A 26688-nucleotide genomic window follows, 5' to 3' on the forward strand; every position below is an offset into this window, starting at 1 on the left:
AAAACTGGCCACCTGACCATTGCCCTTGAACTCAATGCTCCATTTGTCGTTTTACAGGAACTTGCTCCACAGAAACCTCGCCCCTGGTGGTTTAAACACCCCAAGTAAGATCTGCATCGCATTAAAAGGGCCATAAAAAAGTCTGATTGCTTTTTTATGGGGATGTAGTCATCCATCATCTGCATCATCTGTGGGTGATTCCCAAAACAAAGGCATTTTATAAAGTGAAGACAGAACACAGCTGTTCAGACTCAAAAACATTAATCACACCCTGCAGTGCACAGAATGGAATTTGTGAGTACAGTTTATACTCCCCCAACAATGGTAACTAAAATACTGGTGCAACACAACAGAGTACAAAAGAGCAATTGTTGAACATCCGTCACACAGCACTGGAGTTTGAGGTAAGGGTTTTGATAAGGGGTTGCCATGCTTTTTGCTTCTTTTTGGCTTGCATCTGCTGATTTTTAGACCAATGATCCTCCCTAGACAATGCTTGTAAGGGAATTGTTTCACATTTAGACCATTTTTATAATTTCAACCATTCATTTTCTACTCCGGGAAACACGAGTATATTTATAACAGAGACAATCATGTGCTCCTATGAACTGGAAAGGGGCATATATGCCTCTGTATTCCATTGTAATCAGATTTTAAAATAAAGATTTCATGTGATCATGTGCACATATTCAATTAGTACAACTTGAATACTTGCAAACATTTCATCCACGTTCCAGTCCATCACGCCACTTCAACTGAGACCAGCAATTTACAAATGGCTTTTGGTCCTGCTCAGATACGAGCAGAATAGCCTGACCTACCATGTGATGTCTCTTCTGAGCAGGAACATAAAACAGGTTTCAGCCTTCTTGGGCCACCTTAGCGAAGTGCAAGTTGGATCCTGTGGTACAGCCAACAAGGGACCCATCGCTTAGTGTAAACATTGCGTCGCACATTAAAACAGAAAAACCACTGATGGGTGGAATACTTGCAAAAGTCTTAGTTTATGGCAAATGCTTAGTGCTGCATTCCTTTCGTACAATGTCAAACCAGAAGAGGAACAACCATATGCTAATCAGTCTCTGTGCAGATCCAATGGGACCAGTCCATCCTGGATGACTGGGTCACGTGCCCTTGAAATGGGAATTGTGGTAGTGTTACTGGGCCCTTTTGATTATAACCCTTTATCTATGATCACTAGCCTTAATTTTATACATGTGGTCCTATAATGGATCTTGCTTCATGTCAAGAGGTTTCGGACATAGGGGATCCAACTCCAGTTATTAAATGAGGACCATGAATTGGGTAACTGACCTACAAACTCTTAATTAAATTCATGTATATAACTCTCAAAACTAAACTATATCATTTAAGTATTATCATTGCTAGACCAAATCTGCTGAAGAAATTCAGTCAAACCAAGATCATACAAACCAATAGTTCAGTTAGAGCTATGCAGAATAATAACATTAGCATCTGCTGTCCAGAGATCTCTCTATTATAATTCCCCCTGATCATTATTAATTCAATTGAAATGCACAGTCAATAACTGGAGATAATCTTGAAAAGACAGCAATATGATTTAGATAAAGTAAAACATTTGTTATCATACTTTGAAAGGAGTGAATACATCAGTATCCTGCATTTAAATCCAAAGACTGCAGGATTATCACATAAATTTGAGGTTGTCATTAGTTACGAAAACTCTGGAAAAGATCAGGAAGAGACATGAACCATGAAAGCTCAAAAGTACTCTCTCATGAGGGAAATAAGTCCCGAAATAGCGTACACAAAGGAGAGCCGGAGAGTCCACAAGGAAGTTCCGAAAGCAAGGAGAAGCAATATGCAGAATAATAACATTAGCATCTGCTGTCCAGAGATCTCTCTATTATAATTCCACCGATCATTAATAATTCAATTGAAATGCACAGTCAATAACTGGAGATAATCTTGAAAAGACAGGAACAGGATTTAGATAAAGTAAAACATTTTTATAATACTTTGAAAGGAGTGAATACATCAGTATCCGGCATTTAAAGTCATAGAGTGCAGGCTTATCAAATACATTTGAGGTTGTTATTAGTTACGAAAGCTCTGGAAAAGATCAGGAAGAGACATGAACCATGAAAGCTCAAATGTACTCTCTCATGAGGGAAAGAAGTCCGGGAATGGCGTACACAGGGTATGCTATGCGTCCATTGAAAGGAGAGCCGTAGAGTTCACAAGGAAGTTCCGAAAGCAAGGAGAAGCAATGATCCCCATCCAAGTGAAAAAGCGTGTGTCCCTCTCCGTCCCTCCAGTGTATAATATAATCCTGAAGTTCCGGTGCGACACCTCCTGAGTTACCTCATCTAGCCAGACTATTCAATTCCTTGATCAGTTCCGATAGGGTGATTGTCATGCAGCATAAAGAAGACACATATTATAGCAAAGAGGTGGTAAACATCACATAAACTGTCCAACCAACAAGAGTTTACAAATTTGAAAACAAGACCTTTTGCAAAAGCACATGAGTGAGTTCAAAGAGGAAGGGTTCTCATAGCAGATGTTCCCAAAGTAGCGATATATTGCGCACAGTACTCCTGGAAACTCTCTCAATGAGACATAGTTTCTTTTCACATTGCAAGTTTCTGAAGTATTTCCATGAGAAAAGAATCAAGCAAAGTAAGGAAATGCTGGGCTAAATTGAATTCGGTTCATGAAATACAGAATATACAATAATGGAAATATACATTTCTCTTAAAACTTTTGGGACCTTGTATATATATCTTTCAAATTATTTGCATTCCTAAAATGCTTTAGTTTTGCTGTAAATAGCAGGTGTAACTATGAAGTATTACTGCATTTTCAAAGTATTAACATATAAAATTATTTCAAAACATAGATTATTAATTTTTTTCCTAGTATTTTATATTAGTGCATGTATAAAGATTATTCCCTAAAAGTTTCAGAGCATTTGGTTTTAGTATAAACTTGCAGCTCCCTTCTATCTTTTCTCACTTGGTGCACAATTAAACCTATGCTAAACATGTAGTTTGAAATTAAACTCTTCAAATACACACATAATGTCATCTAGATTACATTAGTTTTCATGAAATCTTTACACACAGTATTATTACATAAGTATAATTTGGACATTTTCTAACCATGTGAGCTCATCACTTAGCATCTTCTATTACACGTTGAAAAGATACACCAATAATAGTAAATATAGTACAATCTATGTTATTCAAATGACTAAATTTCCTCTAATTTACTCTCAACTGTATGCTTTTACCATGCAGTAACTAACTCTTTTCAAGATTTTTCTCATGTATAGTTAGCACAATTGGTGCATGTTTGTAATTTTTCTCTTAAATGTGTTATGATGATCGGGTTCATGTGTCACTTAAAAGTTCAGCCGCTTATCTGCTTTATTAGAACGCAACCCTCCGTGTTCATAACCATACTTCCTTCAGCGACCCCAGGCACCTGAGAACCACAGCACAGGCAGGAGCTGTGTGCACACAACTCTCTACTGAAGACCTATCAATCACTAGGCTCCAGGCTAAGCTCTGAGTTATATACCAAGCACTAAGGTGGAGTAGCGTCACCCCACTGCTCTAAGAGCAGGGTAAAGTAAATATAAAATGAGAAAACAGAACATTATTATCATATTATTTTTAGTCTGCCTTTAAGGTCCATGTTAGGGCTGGGCAGGGCTGGGCTGCGTGACATCAACCGAGTGTTGGCTGCACCATAAGTGCTCATGATGGTTTGGCTGGCCGGCCAAACCGTCATGCACTGTGCATGTTCTCCACAGGCTGCGTAGTAAAGCCTAGGTGGAGAACATGCCCAGCCTCCCAGACCCTACCTGAGCACCGAACCACGACGCTCAGACCAATCACAAAATGCTGCTGTAAGGCAGTGCTGTGATTGGCTGGGCGAGATTGGGAGCCTGGGTGCTTCCGTTCCAAACAAGAGGACGGAGGAGAGACGGCGGCGGCATTCACAGATAAGTCTTTCTTTAGTTTTTTCTTCCCCTCGCCTCTGCCCTCACCACCACCATCCGCTATCAGCCGCCACTGATACCAAGGTACTCTTCTTTAACTGCAATTTATCAGTTAACGGTTTTAAGATGTTCAGTACTCAGCTGTAACCAATGTTAAATTCATAAGCATTCTAAGGTTTGAATAGCTGGTTTAAAGGAGGCACAACTCTTTTTTTCTTCATCGATCACCACCTGATTACGAAATGTGTGCCCTGCTGCTGGTTTAATTAATGTACTTAACATCTGCATGTTTCAATGAATTTGCTGAGATTCAATTAACCGGAGCACTCCCTATAATTAATTAACTTTAAAGGTTTAAACATCATCTGCATTCAAACGCAGCTCTCTGAAGGTGTTGACAATCTCTAACTCGTGTTCCACAAAATATAGAATTTGAGGGCAGATATGCGGCTGTTTGTTCTGTGCAGTGTGCCGAATTCAACAATTGGAGAGGGGCACAGCCTTGCTAGAAAGATTCTTTCCCTACTGACATTATTTTTTCGAGCACTACTGTTTAGAATTGCTGCTGGTGCACATAAATGCACGGAAAAACAGAAAAGCGAATCTTCAAACGTCAGTCCACTCATTGAAATCCTTCCCAATATTGTTACCTAAACAAATGTAAAATGTTATGAAATATATGACCAACACCAGTGGCTGAGGAACGTTATATAAAGCTTCTACTAGTTCTTCCTTTGGTTGTATTCCTTTTACATTAACAACATGACTCAAATAGGTTCAATCAATCAATCAATCAATCAATCATGCCATTTGTATAGCGCACTACTCACCCGGGAGGGTCTCAAGGCGCTTGGGGGGAGGGGTATGCTACTGCTCGAACAGCCAGGTCTTGAGTTGTTTCCTGAAGGCGAGATGGTCCTGGGTCAGCCGAAGGTGGATGGGGAGGGAGTTCCAAGTCTTGGCAGCCAGATAAGAGAAGGATCTTCCTCCGGCGGTGGCTCTTCGGATGCGTGGTACGGCTGCGAGGGCGAGGCTGGTGGACCGTAGCTGGCGGGTGGGCGTGTAGAAGGTCAGGCGGTCGTTGAGGTACTTGGGGCCCAGGTCGTGGAGAGACTTGTGTGCGTGGGTGAGGAGCCGGAACGTGATCCTCTTGTCGACGGGGAGCCAGTGCAGGTTCCTCAGGTGGCTGGAGATGTGGCTGCGTCGGGGGACATCCAGGATGAGTCGGGCGGAGGCGTTCTGGATGCGCTGGAGTCTTTTCTGTAGCTTGGCTGTGGTTCCGGCGTAGAGGGCGTTTCCGTAGTCCAGTCGGCTGGTGACGAGTGCCTGGGTGACAGTCTTCCTGGTCTCGGTCGGGATCCAGCGGAAGATCTTGCGAAGCATACGCAGGGTGGTGAAGCACGATGAGGAGACGGCGTTGACTTGTCTGGTCATCGAGAGGGAGGGGTCCAGGATGAAGCCCAGGTTGCGTGCGTGGTCGGTTGGCTTGAGTGCGGTGCCCAGGGCTGGGGGCCACCAGGAGTCGTTCCAGGCGGAGGGCGAAGATCCCAGGATGAGGACTTCCGTCTTGTCCGAGTTCAGTTTCAGGCGGCTGTCCTTCATCCACTCGGCGACGTCTTTCATCCCTTCGTGTAGGCAGGTTCTGGCGGTGTCGGGGTCTCTGGTGAGGGAGAGGATCAGCTGGGTGTCGTCGGCGTAAGAGATGATGTTGAGGTTGTGCTGGCGTGCGATGGCTGCGAGAGGTTTCATGTAGATGTTGAAGAGGGTGGGGCTGAGTGAAGATCCTTGCGGGACGCCGCAGATGACTTCGGTGGCCTCGGAGCGAAACGGGGGGAGGCGGACTCTTTGTGTTCTTCCGGCGAGGAACGAGATGATCCACTCCAGTGCCTTCTCTTGGATACCGATGTTGCTGAGGCGCTGGACTAGGGTGCGGTGGCAGACCGTGTCGAACGCAGCGGAGAGGTCCAGGAGGATGAGGGCCACTGTTTCCCCCTTGTCGAACAGGGTCCGGATGTCGTCGGTGGCTGCGATGAGGCCGGTCTCGGTGCTGTGGTTGGCTCTGAAGCCGGACTGCGAGGGGACGAGGGATCCGTTCGTCTCGAGGAAGGCGGTCAGCTGTCTGTTGACGATCTTCTCGATGACTTTAGCAGGAAAAGGGAGGAGCGAGATGGGGCGGAAGTTTTTGAGATCGGTGAGGTCCGCTGTAGGTTTCTTCAGGAGGGCGCTGATCTCGGCATGCTTCCAGCTCTCCGGGAAGGTGGCGGTGTTGAAGGAGGCGTTGATGATGTTCCGGAGTTGGGGTGCGATGGTGGAGTCGGCCTTGTTGAAGATGTGGTGTGGGCAGGGGTCGGTCGGTGATCCGGAGTGGATGGTGTTCATCGTGCGGGCTGTGTCTTCGGTGGTCACCGTGGTCCAGGTGCGAAGGGTGGCGGTGGGGGGCGTTTGTTCGACGGTTGGGTGCGTGGGTGGGGCGCCTAAGCTGTTGTGGATGTCGGCGATCTTGCGGTGGAAGAACGAGGCGAGGGAGTCGCAGAGGTCTTGTGACGGAGTGATGTCGTTGGTGCCGATGCTGGGGTTGGAGAACTCCTTGACGACAGTGAAGAGCTCTTTGCTGTCGTGGGCGTTGTTGTCCAGTCGTTCCTTCAGGGATTTCTTCTTGGTGGTGCGGATGAGCTGGTGGTGCTTGCGGGTAGCGTGTTTGAGGGCGGTCATGTTGTCGGTGGTCCGGTCGAGGAGCCAGGCTTTCTCGAGGGTGCGGCAGGTCTTCTTGGAGTCCTTGAGGTCGTCGGTGAACCAGGATGCCTTCTTGCTTCTGGGTCTGCTGGGAGGGTTCTTTAGTGGCGCGAGGTCGTCGGTGCAGGCGGTCAGCCACTGTGTGAAGTTGCCGGCTGCTTCGTTGGGGTCCATTGTGTTGGTGGGTGGGCTCTGGCTGAGGGAGGTTGTGAGGTGGTCTGCGGTGATCTTGCTCCAATTCCTGTTAGGTACCTGTTGCGGGTGGTGGTGGGTCGTGGATCTTTTGAAGCTGAAGTGGACGCAGCTGTGGTCGGTCCAGTGAAGTCCGGTGGCGTGGCTGAAGGTGATGTACTTGCTGGAAGAGAAGACGGGATCAAGCGTGTGGCCGGCGTAGTGGGTGGGGGTGTTGACCAGTTGCTTGAGTCCGAGGTTGGCGAGGTTTTCCAGTAGGGCGGTGGTGTTGCGGTCCTTGTTGTTCTCCAGGTGGAAGTTGAGGTCCCCGAGGAGGATGTAGTCAGTGGAGGGGAGGGCGTGCGGGCTGATGAAGTCTGTGATGTCTTCGCTGAATTGTGTGCGTGGTCCCGGGGGTCTGTAGACGAGGGTGCCTCTGAGGGTCGTCTTAGGTTACTTTATTTCATGTAAATTTACATTTCTGTATTCAGCCGTAAGACCTTTTTGCTGCAGGATGTTTAAAGACTCTTCAAGTTTGACATCTTATTCTTTCTTTGGTTACCCCACTATCAGCATGTCATCCTGTAAACAAAAACGTTTTATTTCTTTAAAAATGTGATACATTAGCCTCTGAAACATTGCAGCACTAGAGAGTCAGGAACCTGCCCAAAGGCTATATGCGCCTACACTAACCAGAAACTCCTTGAGATCAGACAAAGTAGCCTAAATTAATGCCTCCACCTGGTAAAGGCTACTCCTTGTACCGCTGCAACACTGGATGGGCCCTTTGCATGTAGGTCCTGCAGATTTCAGAGCTTGCAATTGACACAGCACGCTTCAGATAATGCGATAACTGATAATAGTAACAGATAGCACAGCCCCCAAGCAATGATAGAACCCTCTCCTCGGATTCGTTTGGAAAACCAAAACTAGAAAGGCCTACTTAGCAATGTGAGATCGCTGCCTAAACACACAGTTGCAATCTGTGACCTTCTATCTTCCAAACTCCCCGACATTGGTTTCCTGATTGAAACTTGGCTAAAACCCAGCTCCACCCCAGCTATAGCAATGGCTCTACCAGAGGGATGTTGCACCCTAAGGTTAGACAGACCAATTAAGGTAGGGGGGTATAGCTATAATTCATAAGGATTCCATTAAAGTAAAAATATTGGAGCACTTAAGTAACGATAGTATCGAAGTACTCGTTTTTAGAATTGACCTGCACCAGCAACACAGCTGGAAATGCGCCCTGGTTTACCGGCCTCCCGCCCCCTCCAAAACTTCTCACTTCAGCTAATGGAATTAATTTCCTCGCTTGTAATTTCTCAAAAAATTTTATTTTCCTGGGTGACTTTAACTTTCACAGCAATGTCACCTCGAATCAGGATGCCTCATCGCTCCTATCAGATTTAATCATGTTAGATTTAAATAAAATCACCAATGGCCCCAGTCACTCAGCGGGACACATGTTAGATCTAATTTTTACCAACTCCTCTAATATGCTTTGCAGAGCCACCTGCCCTCTCACATGGACCGACCATCCACTTATAGAGTCCATATTAGGGGCCCCAGGATACACAACGCTCCTTCTTCAACCCCCTGGAGCTGGCGCAGAGAGATGCTCAAAATCATTCCTGACCATTTTCCGGATTTAACTCCTACTTCCTGGAACCTTGACGCAGAGAATATAGAGGACGGCCTTGCCCACTACAACTCTACTATAAAAACTTCCATTGACCTTTTAGTCCCTTTAAAGCAATGCACTAGCTCAGCCAGGCATACTCAGACAGCATGATTTCCCCCCAACCTCAAGACAGAAAAGTGTCTTTGCAAAAAATTGGAACAGCGCTAGCGCCTTTCCCACAATGCACTAGATAAAGCAAACTAGAAATTTGCTCTGACCAAATATCATAAATATAAAAAAAGCCTGCAAAGACCATATCGCTTTGCAACTAGAGCAGGTTGTAAATACCGCCAAAACTCTTTATCAGATTCTCAAAACTTCCACTCATCCAAAGGCATGTAACAATGAGGAAGCTCCTTCTCAAGCTTTATGCAACAATATAGCAACTCACTTCACAAAAAAAATCGATCTAATCTACGATAAAATCACCTCAGTTGGAAGTTGCCAAAAGGTTCCCATAGCTGATCACTCCCCCGCCCTGTCTTACATGCAGAAGCTAGAATACTTCCCCATGTTCATGCCCGATGCAGTAGAGTTCTTACTCAACACTGTAAAATCTGGCTCCCCTCTTGACATCATCCTGGCCAAGACCACCTATCTGCTGCTCAAACAGCTTGCTACCCCAAGCTGCTCAATCCTTAATCTCTCGCTGAGTAAAGGTCAACTCCCTACTGAATGGAATACACCCTTCTTGACAACCAAAAGTTATTTTATCCTACGTAGAGGAAATCCGTAAATGAACATATTTTTTATTAAGGTCAATGAGGTCCACACAAAGCCTTACCTTCCCATTAGCCCAGTGTGCCACAACAAATGGAGTCACTCTTTTTGAAGTTTCAACTGGCTCAACCACATTTGCTTCTTGTAATTTTTTCAACTGTAGCAGTACTTCATCAATAATGGATATGGGATTTTGCCTAATTTTGTGAATATAAGATAAAGCATTACTCTTTATGATAAGTTTATGTTTAAATCTCTTTAACTCCCCAATGTTATCTGAAAATATACTGGGGAAAAAAGTAACATCTTTGCCACTACATCTTCTTGTTGTTCAACTACCATTACTGGCTCTGGACTTTTGAAGTCTAATTTAATTCCCAACTTCTCATTCATCCATCCACCCCAGGATTGAAGGGTCTTTCTGTGGATTGTATAGTCCGTAAAAAGTTTCCCTAGTCTTAAATTGGAATGGCTGCTTGTGAAATCCCAATACATTTATGGGATCCCCATTAGTCTGGCCTGATGTCTAACCTCTAAATTTTAACCCAAAACTGGAACAAATTCTTTTCCTTACACATCCTTATTAACAAAGGTGTATGGTGACCCTAAATAGGCTAAAATACTGATCTTTACCTGTAGTTAAATCACAAACCATTTTTTTCCCAATTTGATCCATCAACATTCAAAATCTCCACTCTTAAAAGACAATCATTATCACCTCTCTCAACCAACATACATTCATCTTCGTCAGACACAAATTAAATAGAATTGTTGCGCTACTTATGATATACGTTTGTAAAAGGCCCCATATTACCACACTCCGAACATTTCTGGTTTTTAGCTAGACCAGACTTGTCGGATGTACGTTGTTTCAATGCATGCTTTTACCATGCATGCTTTTACAACGCAGGTTATTCAACGCAAGTCGTTACAACAACTTGCGTTGGGGAGTGCTGGATAGTGAATAGTTTAATTTACTATTCCAACTCCAGTCCCCGTGGATAGTAGGGAAGGTGTTGGATAGTAAATTAAACTATTACCTATCCTAGAGTGCCCGCCAAGCGCAATTCATTGTAATGACTTGCGTTGAAAAACCTGCGTTGTAAAGGCAGTGAGTGGTAAAAGTTGTGTCGTAAAGGATGTTTCCCGACTTGTCATATGCAAGGTGATCATGACTGCCACACCTGTAGCATTTATTACATACAAAAGAATCTTGGTAGTTGAGCCACTTGTTTTATCATGGATTTGTTTTCCTTAAGATCTACTTCAGAAGTAGGTTTGTTCCAAGTACTGTACTTCCCATGTTTAACTTTGCTTACCACATGCTTGTGTTCCTTTAGATGTTCCTTGTTTTTAGCCTTTGCAAACATTCCCATAGTGCATCTGCTAGATAATTCTGTTCTTTTTACACTGGCGATAACTTCCATCAGCTCCAAATCACAATTGACCCATATTGTATCTTGAATATTTGGTTTGTCTGTATACATTATGATTTGGTCTCTGATTAACTCGTGCAAATTGCCAAATCGACAGGATGAAGCTAATTTAATCAAAGCAGAAACGTAACCTTCAATTTTCTCATTAGGTTCTTATTTAAACCTATCTAATGCAAAACAGGCTGTCGGAAGAAGATCTATATTATGGTCGTCTATCACATGAGTGTACACATCACCAACATCAACGTGTCTTAGTCTGTACTGTCATACATTTTTAAACAACTAGGTCCCACGCAATGGAGTACATTTTATTTTACGTTCTGAAACCACCATGTCCCAGACAATGGAATACGTTTTATTTCGGATTTTCATAATAAATCTTCATCTTCAGAAGTGGAAATATAATTACTTAAATTTTCCCTTCATTCTTCATGAATGTATCTGTTCAAATGCAGAAAGGTGCTAAAATAGAAGCAATGTCAAAATACTACTAACTTAAAATCCTGCGTGCATATTGCAGTTGTGCAGCAATCATGAAACAGAGGAACACACAAAATGTAATGGTTAAATAATATGCAAGTATATTACAAATATGTAAATGGTTAAATAATATGTTTGTGTATTGCAGCTGTCAAAAATGAACGATAAAATCAGTTGAATCCAATAGTAAAGATTGTTGTGCATGCGTATCGCAGTAAAATAGCAATGCGCATTACAGAAAAGATTGCCAGACTTAAATATGGCGGCATGCACGCAACACAAAATGTCTCACATGTTGTGCAAACATGGAGCGTGAGGATGCATGAGTGCCGCATTTGGAGTAGTGGGCCCTAGGCCTACATGCTAGTAGAATGATGACACAGACACGGGTAGTCTGGGTGTGGAACTGAACCAGGCCATGTGCGTCTGGCTCCTTCTATTCTCAGGGTCACCTGACTGGTGATGCCTGTGATGGATGTGTGTGGGGTGTGTGTTCAGGCAGCCTCCAGGGATAGGCTGCATCATTATGTGTCCAGCAAGACACTACAGCGCAGTTACATGAAAACATAAATGCAGTAGAACACAAAGTGGATCTTGAAGATTCTTAACTTTAACTGAAGGTCCACTTATTAACTTTCACAGATAAAACATAGAGAGAATTTCATTATATAAATGACTGTGAGAGAACACTCACCAGAGTATAAGATATGCATATAAGTAGAGTAAAAAACCTCCAACACCTGATCAAAGTGAAATCGGCAGAGAGTAAATGCAAAGAATTTCAGAGGGCTGCAGTTGATAAGCGTAGAAACTGTAGTGGTGCTGTGTTGGAACTGGCTCCTTCTGCATGGTTATCCCCAAATTTTTTGCCTTCCTCCTGTATTTCCTCTGATCTGCTTTTTTTTGGTTTTATGATTCTGGGCACTTTACCACTGCTGATCATTGCTAAAGTGCATGTGCTCTCTCTTGTAAACTTGGTAAGATTGGTCTACACCTGTTTGGAATATTTAATTTACCTGCAAGTCCCCTATACAGTGGTATCCCATATACCTAGAGCCTGTAAATTAAATACTACTAGTGGGCCTGCAGAGCTACTTGCGCCACCCACTGAAGTAGCCTTTCAAACCTGTCTTGAGCCGCAGCCGGGACAGGGCCACCGCACACAGTTTAATTAGCACTTACAGTGTTTGCCACATCTAAAACTCCCCTTTACTACATATAGATTACCCCTAAAGTAGGCCCTAGGTAGCCCTATAGGCAGGGTGCTTGTGGTGGTGGGTGTTTTGCAGGCCGGAAAAGCAGGCAAGGAGGCCGTATGTAGTGGGCTATGCTGGTAATTTATTGTGCAAGAGGCAGCCGACAATATACAAAAGAAAGGACTCCAGTGGATGATGTCCGGGTCTTCTCTGGGTCTTGGGTCCGGGTTTCTTGGGACTCCGATGGCCGGTCCGGTATCGGGGAGGATCCACGGAGGGCGGTAAGAGAAAAGAAAAAGGGGACTGTTAGTCCTGTCTCTAGCTTTGAAGAACAACGGTAAACTGTCACCGTCACCCGGGTCGTGAGGGATAGAGAGGAGACTGTGGGGGAGAGGGGGTATCGGGGTTGAGGAAAACAGGATGGGACATAGAAAGAGTGTCGAACGGATACGTGAGGGAAGGGGCTTTCTAGAAGTGGAAGTGCTGTACAAAACTAGTTACAGTGCAAAAGGGTGTGCAGCTATTAAAGGGGGCGATGTATACAGGATCTATACAAGGGGCACCTAGTGAGCCCAGCAGATGAATTAAGTGGGTACTCACACGGTCCGCCGCAACTCTCCGATGAGTTGCGGCCGCTCTTCAGCCACCTCCTGAGGACTCCACCAATCTTCGGTCCACACGTCTTCGTCGACGTTCGTCTGCTCTCCGTCTCCGTCTCCTGCTCCAGCCTGAGTGTCCTGCCACGATCCTCCGACGGCGTTCTGGTTCCTGCTCACTTCTTTTCCCTGTTCCGGCGCTGCCATGGGGGAGGGACTTCCGGGGTCGGAGGGAGGTACTTCCTGAGGTCGCTGTCCTCTGGTTGGCTCCTGCAATACAGAGAGGGGCGGGGGTCCGTTTGTTATGGTTACTGCCCCTGATACCGTGTCTGACATCGGGAAGTGTCGGCGGGTTGCCGGTCCCGGTGGAAAGGTAATTGGTGCATCTTTGGGAGGACACAACCCGGGCGGGTTGGACAGTGGTACCGTTTCACATCCCCTTCCCCTAGCTGTCTTTCCTGTACGGGTTGGAGGCAAAGGGTAGCGTGAGAGGAAATCGCCATTGCCCTGGTCGGCTCCTTTTCGGTGCTTTGTTTGGAAATGGAAGGCCTGAAGGGACAGGAACCAGCGGAGGACCCGGTCGTTATGTCCTTTGTTCCGGGCCATCCACTCCAAAGGGGCGTGGTCGGTATAGATGACAAAGTCTCGGCCCTCCAGATAATACCGTAGGCTTTCAACAGCCCACTGATGGCAAGGGCTTCTTTTTCCACCACAGCATAGTTTCTTTCTCGGGGGAACAATTTTCTGCTCAAATAGAGGACGGGTTTTTCGTTCCCTGAAACGTCTTTTTGTGACAGTACCGCCCCTAACCCCTGCTCTGATGCATCTGTTTGCAGGATGAAGGGCAGTGAGTAGTCAGGGCTTACCAGGACAGGACGGGAAGTCAGGGCATGCTTTAGGTCGGTGAAAGCCTGCCATAATAAGGGTGTGGGGTGTTGTAGTATGTCCTCGGTTCGGGTTGATTTTTTTAGTAGGTCTGTGAGGGGGGCTGCTCTCTGTGAAAAATTGGGTACAAACCGTCGATAATAACCCAGAAGCCCCAGAAAGGCGCGAAGATCTTTTTTTGTTTGAGGGAAGGGGAGGGACTGGATGGCCTCTGTTTTGTTTTCCTGAGGTCTTATCTGGCCGTCCCCCAAGAGGTAGCCTTGGTATTTGACGGTTTGTGCTGCCAGGGTGGTTTTGGCGGGGTTGATAGCGAAACCAAAGGACCCCAGGGAAGAAACAACATTATAAAGATGTACCAAGTGTAGGGCCCAGCTGTCACTATAAATGATGATGTCATCTAAGTAGGCACCGGCATACTGGGAGTGGGGCCGTAAGACGTGGTTCATTGCGCGCTGAAAAGTAGCGGGAGCGCCATGAAGCCCAAAAGGCATGACAATAAACTGATACAACCCATCAGGGGTGGAAAAGGCGTTTTCTTTTTGTCCTGTTCCCTGAGGGGTATCTGCCAGTAGCCTTTGCAGAGATCAAGGGTGGAGATGTATTTGGCCCTGCCTATCCTCTCAATCATTTCGTCCACCCGGGGTAGGGGATAGGTATCAAAGCGGGATACTTTATTAACCTCCCGAAAGTCTATGCAGAACCTGACAGACCCGTCAGGTTTTGGTACAAGGACGATAGGGGAGTTCCAGTCCCTTACTGAGGGTTCTATAATCCCCATCCTTTGCATCTCTTCTATCTCCTTTCGTATGATCGTCCGGCGTGCCTCTGGGACCCTGTAGGGTCGCAAACGGACGACTTTCCCTGGTTCTGTCTCTATGGCATGTTCCGTGACAGTGGTCCGTCCAGGGGAAGAGGAGAAGACTCCTTGCACGGAGTATAGGGCGTCTTGGAGTTCCCTTGTCTGCACTCGGTTTAACTCAGGATCAAGGCAGGGGTCAAAAGGGAAAGGGGAGGGTAGTCTGGAACCTACCAAGACCGGACGGGGGCCTTCCCATTTTTTTAGAAGGTTCACGTGATATATCTGGGACGTGCCCCGAGTGGGGTCCAGCTCCACCTCGTAGGTAACCGGGGTCACCTGCCTTCGGATGGTGTAGGGTCCTTGCCATTAGCCCAGAAGCTTCTGGTCTGACGAGGGCATCATTAGGAGGACCAGATCGCCGATAGCGAAGACCCGGGTTCTGGTGCCTTTGTCATACTGCCTCTTTTGGGTTTTTTGGGCACTCGCTAGGTTCTGCCTGACTATGTCCCGAATCACCGACAGGTGGGTCTTCAGGTTTTCTAGGTATTCGGGGAGGGGGCGCGTGCAATCTGGCTCTGCCTCCCAGGCCTCCTGAGCTATATCCAACAAGGTATGAGGGGGCCGGCCATACAGCAACTCATAAGGGGAATAACCCGTGCTACTCTGGGTCTTACACCGGATGGCGAACAGGGCCAGCGGTAGCATATCTTCCCACCGTTTTGCTTCTAGGCCTAACAGCTTTTTTAGTGTTTGCTTTAAGGTGGCGTTATAGCGCTCTACCAAACCGTCAGTTTGCGGATGATATGCTGACGTTCTGATTTGTTTTATCCCCAACTGGGAACAGACTTGTTTCATGAGAGCAGAAACAAAAGGGGTGCCCTGATCGGTCAGGATTTCCCGGGGAAACCCTACTCGGGAGAATATAGAGACAAGGGCTTTGGCGATAGTCTGAGCAGTAGGTCGACGCAGGGGAATGGCTTCCCGGAAGCGAGTCGCATAGTCCACTATGACTAAAGCATAGCGACACCCGCTTCGTGAGGGTATGAGGGGTCCTATGATATCCATCCCTATTCTTCTGAACGGGACGTCGATGATGGGGAGGGGTTGAAGGGGTACCCTAGGGGGCCGATAACGGCTGTGTTTTTCACAGACCGCGCATTCGCGGCAGTAGGATTTAATCCTCTGATGTACGCCGGGCCAATAGAACTTCTCAAGAACCGCCTGACTGGTCTTTTCATCCCCGAAATGACCCCCTAAAAGGTGGCTGTGTGCTAGGAAGAGGACCTTATCGTGGAAAGGACCGGGAATTAATAACTGTGGGTTCTGTTGTGGCCCCCCCTTTTGGTACAACAATCCGTTTTTCTTGTAGAAGTAGGGACCTACATGCAAAGGATCCTCGTTGGCTAGGGCCCTTCCCCATGCTTCCTGTAGGAGCAGATCTTCTTGTTGTGCTGCTCTGAATTCCCTAAGGGGGTGGTGATGGACAGAGCATCCGAGTTAAACAGAACACTCATACCCAGTCAAAAGATCAGGGCTTGATCCATCACCGTTTTTTAGCTCACTGCACCATCCCAGTTCAGAACCTGGCTATATGCAAATTAGTCTGACCCTGGCCCAGTGGATCATGGGAACAGGGCAGACCAAACTACCAAGCCAATTCTTTACTGGAAAGGAAACAAGCTTCCGGGGACCGGTTTCTGGCATTACAGCCGTCTTCGGCCCGGCTTGCTTGAATCCTGATGGTGCAGTGAGCAAGGGACTCACATCTGAGCATACCCTGCCACTCCTATAGTGGCCAAAACGATTCAGAAATGGGGTGGTGATGGACAGAGCATCTGAGTTAAACAGAACACTCATACCCAGTCAAAAGATCAGGGCTTGATCCATCACCGTTTTTTAGCTCACTGCACCATCCCAGTTCAGAACCTGGCTTATATGCAAATTAGTCTGACCCTGGCCCAGTGCATCATGGGAACAGGGCAGACCAAACTACCAAGCCAATTCTTTACTGGAAAGGAAACAAGCTTCCGGGGACCGGTTTCTGGCATTACAGCCGTCTTCAGCCCGGCTTGCTTGAATCCTGATGGTGCAGTGAGCAAGGGACTCACATCTGAGCATACCCTGCCACTCCTATAGTGGCCAAAACGATTCAGAAAGGGGGTGGTGATGGACAGAGCATCTGAGTTAAACAGAACACTCATACCCAGTCAAAAGATCAGGGCTTGATCCATCACCGTTTTTTAGCTTTTAGCTCACTGCACCATCCCAGTTCAGAACCTGGCTATATGCAAATTAGTCTGACCCTGGCCCAGTGCATCATGGCAACAGGGCAGACCAAACTACCAAGCTAATTCTTTACTGGAAAGGAAACAAGCTTCCGGGGACCGGTTTCTGGCGGTGATGGATCAAGCCCTGATCTGTTGACTGGGTAGGAGTGTTCTGACTAACTCAGATACTCTGTCCATCACCACCCCCTTTTTGTAATTATTTTGGCCACCATGAGTATGGAAGGGTATGCTCAGACATGAGTCCCTTGCTCATTGCACCATCAGGATTCAAGCAAGCCGGGCCGAAGATGGCTGTAATGCCAGAAACCGGTCCCCGGAAGCTTGTTTCCTTTCCAGTGAAGAATTGGCTCGGTAGTTTGGTCGGCCCTGTTCCCATGATGCACTGGGCCAGGGACAGACTAATTTGCATATAGCCAGGTTCTGAACTGGGATGGTGCAGTGAGCTAAAAAACGGTGATGGATCAAGCCCTGATCTGTTGACTGGGTAGGAGTGTTCTGATTAACTCAGATACTCTGTCCATCACCACCCCCTTTTTGTAATTATAAATTCCCTGTCTGTCTGCCAGGGATGTTCTTCCGTTAGTGCTGGATATGCACTGGTGTACTCATGTTTTTCCTTCCTCTTCTGGCTTCTAGACTTGTGTGGTTTGGGATCCATGTCCGGGGTGGGCTGGCCCTGGGAATAAGGAGCCTCTTTCCACCATTGGGTCAGTGAATCGGTGGTGTCTTGGAGAAGCGTAGGCAGACCGGAGTAATCGCTCCCTAAAATAACCTGCTCTGGTAGAGCCGGCACCAGACCGACAGTAAGGCTGGTTCCGGGGTCCTTGGGATGCTGGACTCGCACCTGGGTAGTGGGGTACCGCTTGCTATCCCCATGGACACATTGGATGGCCACCATTCCTTTAGGAGGACCAACAGGGAGGTCTAGGTCCTGAGGCCTTAGAACGCTTTGACGACAGCCGGTGTCAGCGAGGGCCAAGACACGTTGCCCATCGATTGACACAGGGCAGTGAAACGGGGGAGGGGCGGTCCCGGGAGTGGTGCAGACATAGTTCCGTACGAGACCGATCTCCATTGGCTCTTCCTTCCGGGGACACACCCGGGCTATGTGTGCGAAACCCCCACAGGAATAGCACTGGGGTCCGGGATGAGGTGTCCGGTACAGGACAGGTGAGGGCAACAAGGGAGTAGGTTCTGCTCTTCGGGGCAACAACGGTCTAGCTGGTCGAGGGGCTGTCACGTGGTGGGGCCGGTGTAGTGGATCTTCTTTGCCACGTTGGTTTCTTGTGCCCGGCTGAAGGCACAGGCTATTTCAATGGCGGTGTCCAGGGTGAGGTGGGAGTGTTGTCTCACCCAACGCTGGGTAGCTGGGTACAGAGAATTCAAGAACTGTTCGAGGTATACTTTCCCCAGGATGTCTTCCTTGAAGGAGGTCTCTGGTTTGAGCCATCTGTTCGCGAGATCCTTGATCCGAAAAGAGAGAGCCCTTGGGTTTTCTTGGGGTCCCTCTTTAGCTTGTCTCAACTGTACCCTGTAGGTATCATCGTCTATACCAAGACGTTCCAATATGCACTTCTTTATATCCGCATACGGGGTGTTGCCCTGTACATTGGCTTGTTGATAGGCGGCCTGCAAGTCGCCAGTCAAAAGGGGCCCCAGGTATTGACCCCATCGATCTATAGGCCAGTTAGCGGCTTGAGCTAACCTTTCGAAGTTGGTGAAGAAGTAGTCCGGGTCTTCCCCCGGCACATACTTCTGCAGGACAACGGAAGGGAGAGAGGTCATAGGCCGTGGTTGCCCGAGGGCGTAAGTCAGTTTACCCATAGCTTGTTCGTGGACAGCCCCCTGACCCTTCAAAACATCATGGAGTTGACCCCTGTCGTCCTCGGCGGTTTTCAAGAATTGCTCCATTAGGTTTCCCAACTGTTCTTGGGAGTCTGCCATCCTTTTTACGACGGCCTCCGTTCTTCCAGGCAATCCCACTTCTGACACCAACTGTGGTGGTGGGTGTGTTGCAGGCCGGAAAAGCAGGCAAGGAGGCCGTATGTAGCGGGCTATGCTGGTAGTTTATTGTGCAAGAGGCAGCCGACAATATACAAAAGAAAGGACTCCAGTGGATGATGTTCGGGTCTTCTCTGGGTCTTGGGTCCGGGTTTCTTGGGACTCCGATGGCCGGTCCGGTATCGGATAGGATCCACGGAGGGCGGTAAGAGAAAAGAAAAAGGGGACTGTTAGTCCTGTCTCTAGCTTTGAAGAACAACGGTAAACTGTCACCGTCACCCGGGTCGTGAGGGATAGAGAGGAGACTGTGGGGGAGAGGGGGTATCGGGGTTGAGGAAAACAGGATGGGACATAGAAAGAGTGTCGAACGGATACGTGAGGGAAGGGGCTTTCTACAAGTGGAAGTGCTTACAAAACTAGTTACAGTGCAAAAGGGTGTGCAGCTATTAAAGGGGGCGATGTATACAGGATCTATACAAGGGGCACCTAGTGAGCCCAGCAGATGAATTAAGTGGGTACTCACACGGTCCGCCGCAACTCTCCGATGAGTTGCGGCCGCTCTTCAGCCACCTCCTGAGGACTCCACCAATCTTCGGTCCACACGTCTTCGTCGACGTTCGCCTGCTCTCCGTCTCCGTCTCCTGCTCCAGCCTGAGTGTCCTGCCACGATCCTCCGATGGCGTTCTGGTTCGTGCTCACTTCTTTTCCCTGTTCCGGCGCTGCCATGGGGGAGGGACTTCCGGGGTCAGAGGGAGGTACTTCCTGAGGTCGCTGTCCTCTGGTTGGCTCCTGCAATACAGAGAGGGGGGGGTCCGTTTGTTATGGGTACTGCCCCTGATACCGTGTCTGACATTGGGAAGTGTCGGCGGGTTGCCGGTCCCGGTGGAAAGGTAATTGGTGCATCTTTGGGAGGACACAACCCGGGCGGGTTGGACAGCGGTACCGTTTCACAGTGCTATATTGGTAAAAGGCAGGACAAGTGCCTTTGTTGTGTGACATATCCTGGTAGTGACAAACAGCCTATTTGGTTTTTCACTTCTTTGAGGCCGCCCTCTCATAGGTTTGCATTGGGAATTCCCTGATATGTGCTTCTGTGGTAATTTCTGATATAAAAGGGGTAACAGGCCATGCTTGGGATGTTTGGAATAGTAGTAATAAATCCTGCTTATTGGTGAAAACAGATTGGTTATTTCGGTGTGCTTATGATGCTTTTTGCCCTTCCTGGTTGTGTATTCACCATCTGGTTTATACTGATAGGAGAAGGGGATGTGCATTCACTCTAGCCAGTCACAAGGGGCGGTTGAGGTGTGTCATGCCTTTCCTCGGTGACTCAGCACTGGACTGAATAGACCTTGACTGCATTTAGAGTGGTGGGAGGAGTTGCACCTACACCTGAACAGGGCTGTGCCTGACTTTCACAGTGCTGTCTCCGCCCCCCTGTTGTATTTCTGGGGCTAGGGCTTGGGATTGAATGGGAGTGTTGTGCACTTCTGAAAGGGGTTTAAAGTGGCCCCAGAACAAAGCCATTTGGACTATGGTAGACACTGTGTGGGACTTGTAACCAGATGCTGCTGTTTCCACACCAGAGGACTGCTGTGTGCCAGGAAGAAGTGCCATTTTGGACTACCTGCCTGTGGGACTAGCCTGTGGCCTGATGGGTGGCTGAAGGAACTGCCACTCTGTCAAGTGACCATATGTGCTAGCTTTCCTGTGCCCTGTTTTCTGCCCCAGTGTTCTCCAGGGACTAAGTGGTGTGCCCCCTTCCCTGTTTTACTTTGTTCTCTTCCTAAATAAAGCGTGTGGGGATAGCTTCCACCGAGAGTGTGTGCAGGAGCGCTCGTCTTTTCCCCCCAGCTCATGGTGAGTGATTTGTTGGTGCCAATCTGGAGCGCAGGTATTGTTTGAAGCGTTCCACATGTTCACAGATGCTTTCTGTGGTCGCCCTGTGACTACTCTTGCCCGAGAGGGACATGCTTGGTGAGCGCTCCTCTGTCCATCAGTGTGGCAGGCGCTGCATGAAGATCGGCCCATGGAGAATGTGCCACGGGTCCCAGGTTGGAAGCCTGTGGTGAGTGCTGACCTCGGGCACCCACGAAGCACCAGGAGCTCAGAGGGATCTCCCCCTGCATTCTTTACCCCCTCCGCGCCCCCTCCCCAGCCGGAGCGAAAGAAGCCTGGCGAGCCTGGGAGACGGCAGGACCTAATACCCAATGCACCGCTCAGAGCAGAAACAGAGTGTCGCAGGGCGCGAGCAGCGGCTCACTCTGGAATAGGGAGTAGTGGTGGGGATTACAAGGTACCGGCGTGTCTCTGCCCCAAGTCGCACTGCCTGGGTGAGGCAGCACAAGTCCCCTCAAGGTCTCTGACATACTCTGGGAGGAATAGGGGCTGAGGCAGCTGCATCGCACATTCGCTGGCAGCTGCTACTTGGCCCTTTCAATGAGCGGGAGACCCAGCGTGGTCGCCCTGCCTAATTAGTGTGTGTGCAGCCCCACTCTCCGTGTGACATACCTTGCGGGCATTTTCTTGTTCGATGCCCATACTGGGGAAATTCTCGATGGAGGCCCCTGCTTCGTGAAATAGGGAACGTTCCAAGGATTAGCATATTGTCCCTTGTAAGAAGGCAGGTGTCTCTGCACTCAGTCAGGAATCTAGGATTACTGTATCCCTACAAGTAGGTGCGCAGACGCTCCTGCGGTCTACATGCATGCTACTGTTACAGCCAGGTTCTCTCTGTGTATCGTATGATATATAAAAGGAGCACAGGGGTTCCTGTGACTTGTTGTTGATGGGCCTATGGCAGATGATGAGTTGCTAATGGGGTATGGTGATTGATGAACCATGATGTGTGGCAACCCATGCGTTTTCTCTTTCTGACCTACCTACTGCATTTCATTTCCTGATGTGATGATTTATGTTGTGTATGCCTTGCATTTGTCAGGATAAAAGGCATTACTTCAGGATTTGCCATTTATATGCAGTGTTGGTGTTTTTGTAACCTGTGCAACCTATAAAGTGTTTACTTGATTGCACTACGATGCAGTTCTGACCATTGCCTTATGGAAAAGTGATTTATGATCTAAGTGATGTCATGACAATCGCCTGGTTGGTGAAGTGATTTATGTGATTATGGTCTAAAGTGTTTTATGTTCAATACAAAGAATATTTTTACACACCGTTGTGTGAAGTCTCTTTTGTGATGTGCCTAGTGTGTTACTGGTGTGTGTGTGGGTTGCACGAACGCTTTACTCCGTGCCTCTGGGATAAGCCTGACTGCTCAACCAAGCTACCAAGGGGGTGAGCAGGGGTTATTTTTGTTGTGTAACTGCTTGCCCTGACTAGAGTGGTGGGTTCTGCCTGGCTTAGGTGCATACCCTAGCTAATCAGAAATCCAATTTCTAACATTTGCTAGGCAGTAATACTTGAGTCGGAAGACAGCACGTGCACAGTAGAATAGTGTAATAACTTTCATTTATTACACTCCCACAACAAACACAGAAAATGCCCGCACCCTTCAAACGTTGGCTCCAAATGCTGACCCCCTGCTCCGCACGTTCTGAATTCGAATCCAGGCAAAAAATAGAGTAGCCACAGAGGGACAAATGTACATACTCACGTTCTTCTACTCACCTTTCACTTACCAAACGTAACACATATGCAACACCCCTGTTTTCAGTTATGTTTGCCTAATTTTAAATGCATAGTTGGTTCCCAATAGCACGCTACACATTCATGTCCGGTTGCTTGCCTGAACGAAGCATACTACATAAATCCTGCAGTGTTTACTGTCTGTGTATACATACAGTAACCACATGCTATATACGTTGCAATATTTAGAGTTCTCCTTTGCTTACTTACTCTAAGCTAAGCATAGGCATGGTCCAGTGTTTACAAGTCTCTGTGTGTCTACTGGTACCAGACACAAATCACAAATGGATGTGTGCGTCTTGCTGCACGAAGTCGATTATATAATAGTACTCATTAATAACCAAAATAAAAGGCTTTACCCTTACAAGTCCTGAAATGCTGGTCTACTTGCCTCCACCAACGTATTCCTCTCTTGCCTAGTTATGTTTTCTGGCATTGGTGAAGCGCAACTCTTCCAATACTGTGGCATCTAAGCAGGCAAGGTGCCCGGATCAGCAACTACAGACGGACCTGTATGTTTGGTTAGAGAGTGACGCGTTCTTGGTTTTGTGCTTTCATTACAGCCCTCTTTTAACGTGGAGAGACGTCCAGCATATCATAGTGAAGACTTCTCGGCCTGTGCACCTTCGAGCGCCGGACTGGAAAACCACCGGGACGGGACGCAAAGGTGAGACTCGGGCCTCTGTGGGTTGTGTTGTGTTTATTATTTATTTAGGGCAACCGTCCTGCCTGTCGAAGGCATGCACGTGCGTTACAAGGGAAGAAGGTGCATGTGTACGTCAGAAGTGCATCATACAGCAGGGGACACGCAGCTGAACCAGTTCCAACCCGCTCCACACAGATGTGGAAGCGAAGGGCTAAGGCAGGGCCGGGTCTAAGATTTGCGAGGCCCTGGGCTAAAAGGGAATGTGCGAGGCCCCTCTAATGTAGATAAGTGGCCCCTTGCAAGGAGACCATTCACAGACACTGTGGGAGGCCTATTGTCCAGCATTTTGTCGCCCCCCACAGTTTTAACTTTGAGCCCACAAGCATTTCTCAAACCTTCAGTCCGATAGGTGTGAGAATTGCTTGTGGGCTAAAAGTTAAAACTATGGGGGCGCCAAAATGATGGACAATGGGCCTCCCACAGTGTCTGTGAATGGGTCTCCTTTCAATTGAAGGGAGCGTCTCCCTCCCTTATGTATCCAGATTCCATCCCTGAGAGGCCCGGGGAGGGGGGCCCCTCGATTTCAAAGAAAGGTGACACCTTTCTTTGAAATGGATCGCCAGGGAACCGACAGGACACATCACCCTTGCGTAGCCCCATGCTGGTGGGCTGAGTGCGAGGCCCTGGGCAGCTGCCCACGCTGTCCATGCCTAGCGCCGGCCCTGGGCTAAGGGCCAGGGTAAAGGGTTTTAACCCATTTTCTGTCGATGAAATTTTTTTTTATTGCATATGGGCCTCCGGCCGTGCCGTATTTCCAAGTATTCATTTTGGAGGTCAAGGGGTAACGAAGGGAAAGTTCCAAAGGCAGCGTCTTGAAAACGAAGCGGTCTTCCCTTCGGTCGTATGCATTGCGCTAGGTGAGCAAGCGATTGTCGTTAAGGGAACAACCTTGGGTGTGTGGGTGCTGTTGCACCATACTCCTGAGGCGGAAGCCGGGGGTTTAAACCGCTAAACAACAGATTACTTGTTATTTTAATCTTTTATTGCACTGCACTTTACACTAGCATAACGCTTTTAAATATTGAATCGCCACCACTGTTTTTATCGTGTATTTTGTGTTCTGTGTAATTCCCCTTGGAAACTTCCCCAGAAAACGAAATTGGGCCGCTCTCACTGTACCTTATACTTCAAAGGCACGAAGCCATTCTCTAGGCTCACGGTCTCACTAACAATCCCCTCGAGGTCAGGAATCCACGGCCGCCATCTTGAGTCGGGGCCTGGACAGCGCTCTAGTGGCTGGGCGATTTGGGCCCAATCCACTATAAAAGAGCCGATTACCGAAATCCCTGCAGATTGATTGCACCATACTCCTGAGGCGGAAGCCGGGGGTTTAAACCGCTAAACAACAGATTACTTGTTATTTTAATCTTTTATTGCACTGCACTTTACACTAGCATAACGCTTTTAAATATTGAATCGCCACCACTGTTTTTATCGTGTATTTTGTGTTCTGTGTAATTCCCCTTGGAAACTTCCCCAGAAAACGAAATTGGGCCGCTCTCACTGTACCTTATACTTCAAAGGCACGAAGCCATTCTCTAGGCTCACGGTCTCACTAACAATCCCGTCGAGGTCAGGAATCCACGGCCGCCATCTTGAGTCGGGGCCTGGACAGCGCTCTAGTGGCTGGGCGATTTGGGCCCAATCCACTATAAAATGGAGCCTCCTTCCCGTCCGCGCAGCGGGCGGGCGCAGCGGGCGCGCCGATGGCGCGCCAGAGGCGCGCCAGAGGCAAGCCCGTCTGGGCCCGTCCGGGCCAGGCCGGGCACAGGGCCACCCACTATACCCGTTCCTCATAGTCACCGGATCAGACACTCACGCGACTATCTTTTACAATTCTGCACGCCAGCCCCATCTCCGACACCCAACCACTCGTCTACGCCCCAAGACGGGTCCTCTGGGTCACCCATCCACCAGTCACCCACTTGTATTAGCCTGGCTCTGTTGAATTGTAGATCAGCCCCTAAGCATGCTCTTGAGATTAAAATTCTGATTCAAGACTTAAAATTAGATATTCTTTTCCTAACGGAAACGTGGTTAACGTCTCATTCCGAAGCCGACATTGTTAACATGCTTCCCCAAGACTACCTTATTCAATATCAGAACAGAATGAAGGGAAAAGGAGGTGGACTAGCGACGGTCTATAGAAACTCCTTCATATGCAGGTTACAAGCAGGAGGAATTGAGGATTGCGAAAGCGTCCACTTCTCAATTCAAATAACTCCCAACAATTCTCTTTCAGGTATCCTTATATACCGACCTCCTAGCAGCCTAGGAAACTTTGTGAGCTCATTACTAGAGTCCTCTATTTCATCCTGCACCTCGGCCCCAAATTTCATCTTGCTCGGAGACTTAAACCTGCACTTTGAGGATAGCACAGACAAAATTGCTGGGAACCTAATTTCTGAACTAAAAGTACTTGATCTTCACTTAATCAATTCAGAGGCAACCCATGTCAAGGGACATCTTTTGGACCCTCTTTTCACCAATCTGCCGAAAATCGAAGCTCAACCTTCACTCCCGCTCCCCTGGTCGGATCATTTTCTCATCCCATTTACCTGGCAAACTCCCTCAAAAACTACCCACATACCTACCCCCAAAGAACACAATAGAATATGGTCCAGACTCTCATTTGAGCACTGGACCCAGGAGCTAACACGCTCCGCTCCTCTGGCAGACTCCGACCCTGCAAAAGCAGACAATAACTTTACCAGTTGGCTTACCTCTTCCCTGGACATAATCGCCCCTAAAACAGACCTAAAGAAAAAAAGTAAGACATTCAAATCTCCATGGTACTCACAAGAACTCCGGAACCTAAGGAAAATCTGCAAAATCCACGAGAGAAAATGGAGGAAAAACTGGGATCCTCTTATCAAGGAAGAATACAAAACAGCAATGAGGTCCTACAAAGCAGCCCGTAAAGCAGCCCAATCCTCCTTTTTTGAAAAGAAAATTAAAGAAGCATCTAATTCAACTCGTGAGACTTATAAAATAGTCAAAGAGCTCCTTAAAATATCCAATCCCCCCTCTAATCAACAACCCACGGTTGCTAGATGCAACCAAATAGCTGTTTTTTTCCAGAATAAAATCACCAATATTCTGCAATCACTCCCACCCAAAGCTGATAACAGTTCCCTGGTTGCCTCTATATCCTCCATCACCAGTCCAACGCTGGATAACTTTAATCTGATGTCCAATGAGGACTTTTTGAAAGCCCTCTCAGATTTGAAAAGTGGCTCCCCCAACGATCCCGCCCCCATCCGTATCCTTAAACAAATTGGACCCACTATCGCTTACCTGGCCACCAACCTTATCAACGCCTCCCTTAGCCAAGGAGTAGTCCCCCCCAATTGG

General features: G+C 47.7%; 1 protein-coding gene across 1 annotated transcript in view; it reads left to right on the forward strand.

Annotated features, from left to right (window-relative positions):
- PCSK6 (proprotein convertase subtilisin/kexin type 6) overlaps positions 1-26688 on the forward strand; it is a 1486774-nt gene that overhangs the window by 1096623 nt on the left and 363463 nt on the right. Inside the window, exon 10 of the mRNA XM_078683097.1 lies at positions 23192-23295. Within this exon, the coding sequence (XP_078539223.1) occupies positions 23192-23295 (104 nt within the window). The remainder of the gene's footprint in view (positions 1-23191; positions 23296-26688) is intronic.

This window comes from Lissotriton helveticus, chromosome 3_1, assembly GCF_964261635.1.
Source record: "Lissotriton helveticus chromosome 3_1, aLisHel1.1, whole genome shotgun sequence".
Taxonomy (NCBI): domain Eukaryota; kingdom Metazoa; phylum Chordata; class Amphibia; order Caudata; family Salamandridae; genus Lissotriton; species Lissotriton helveticus.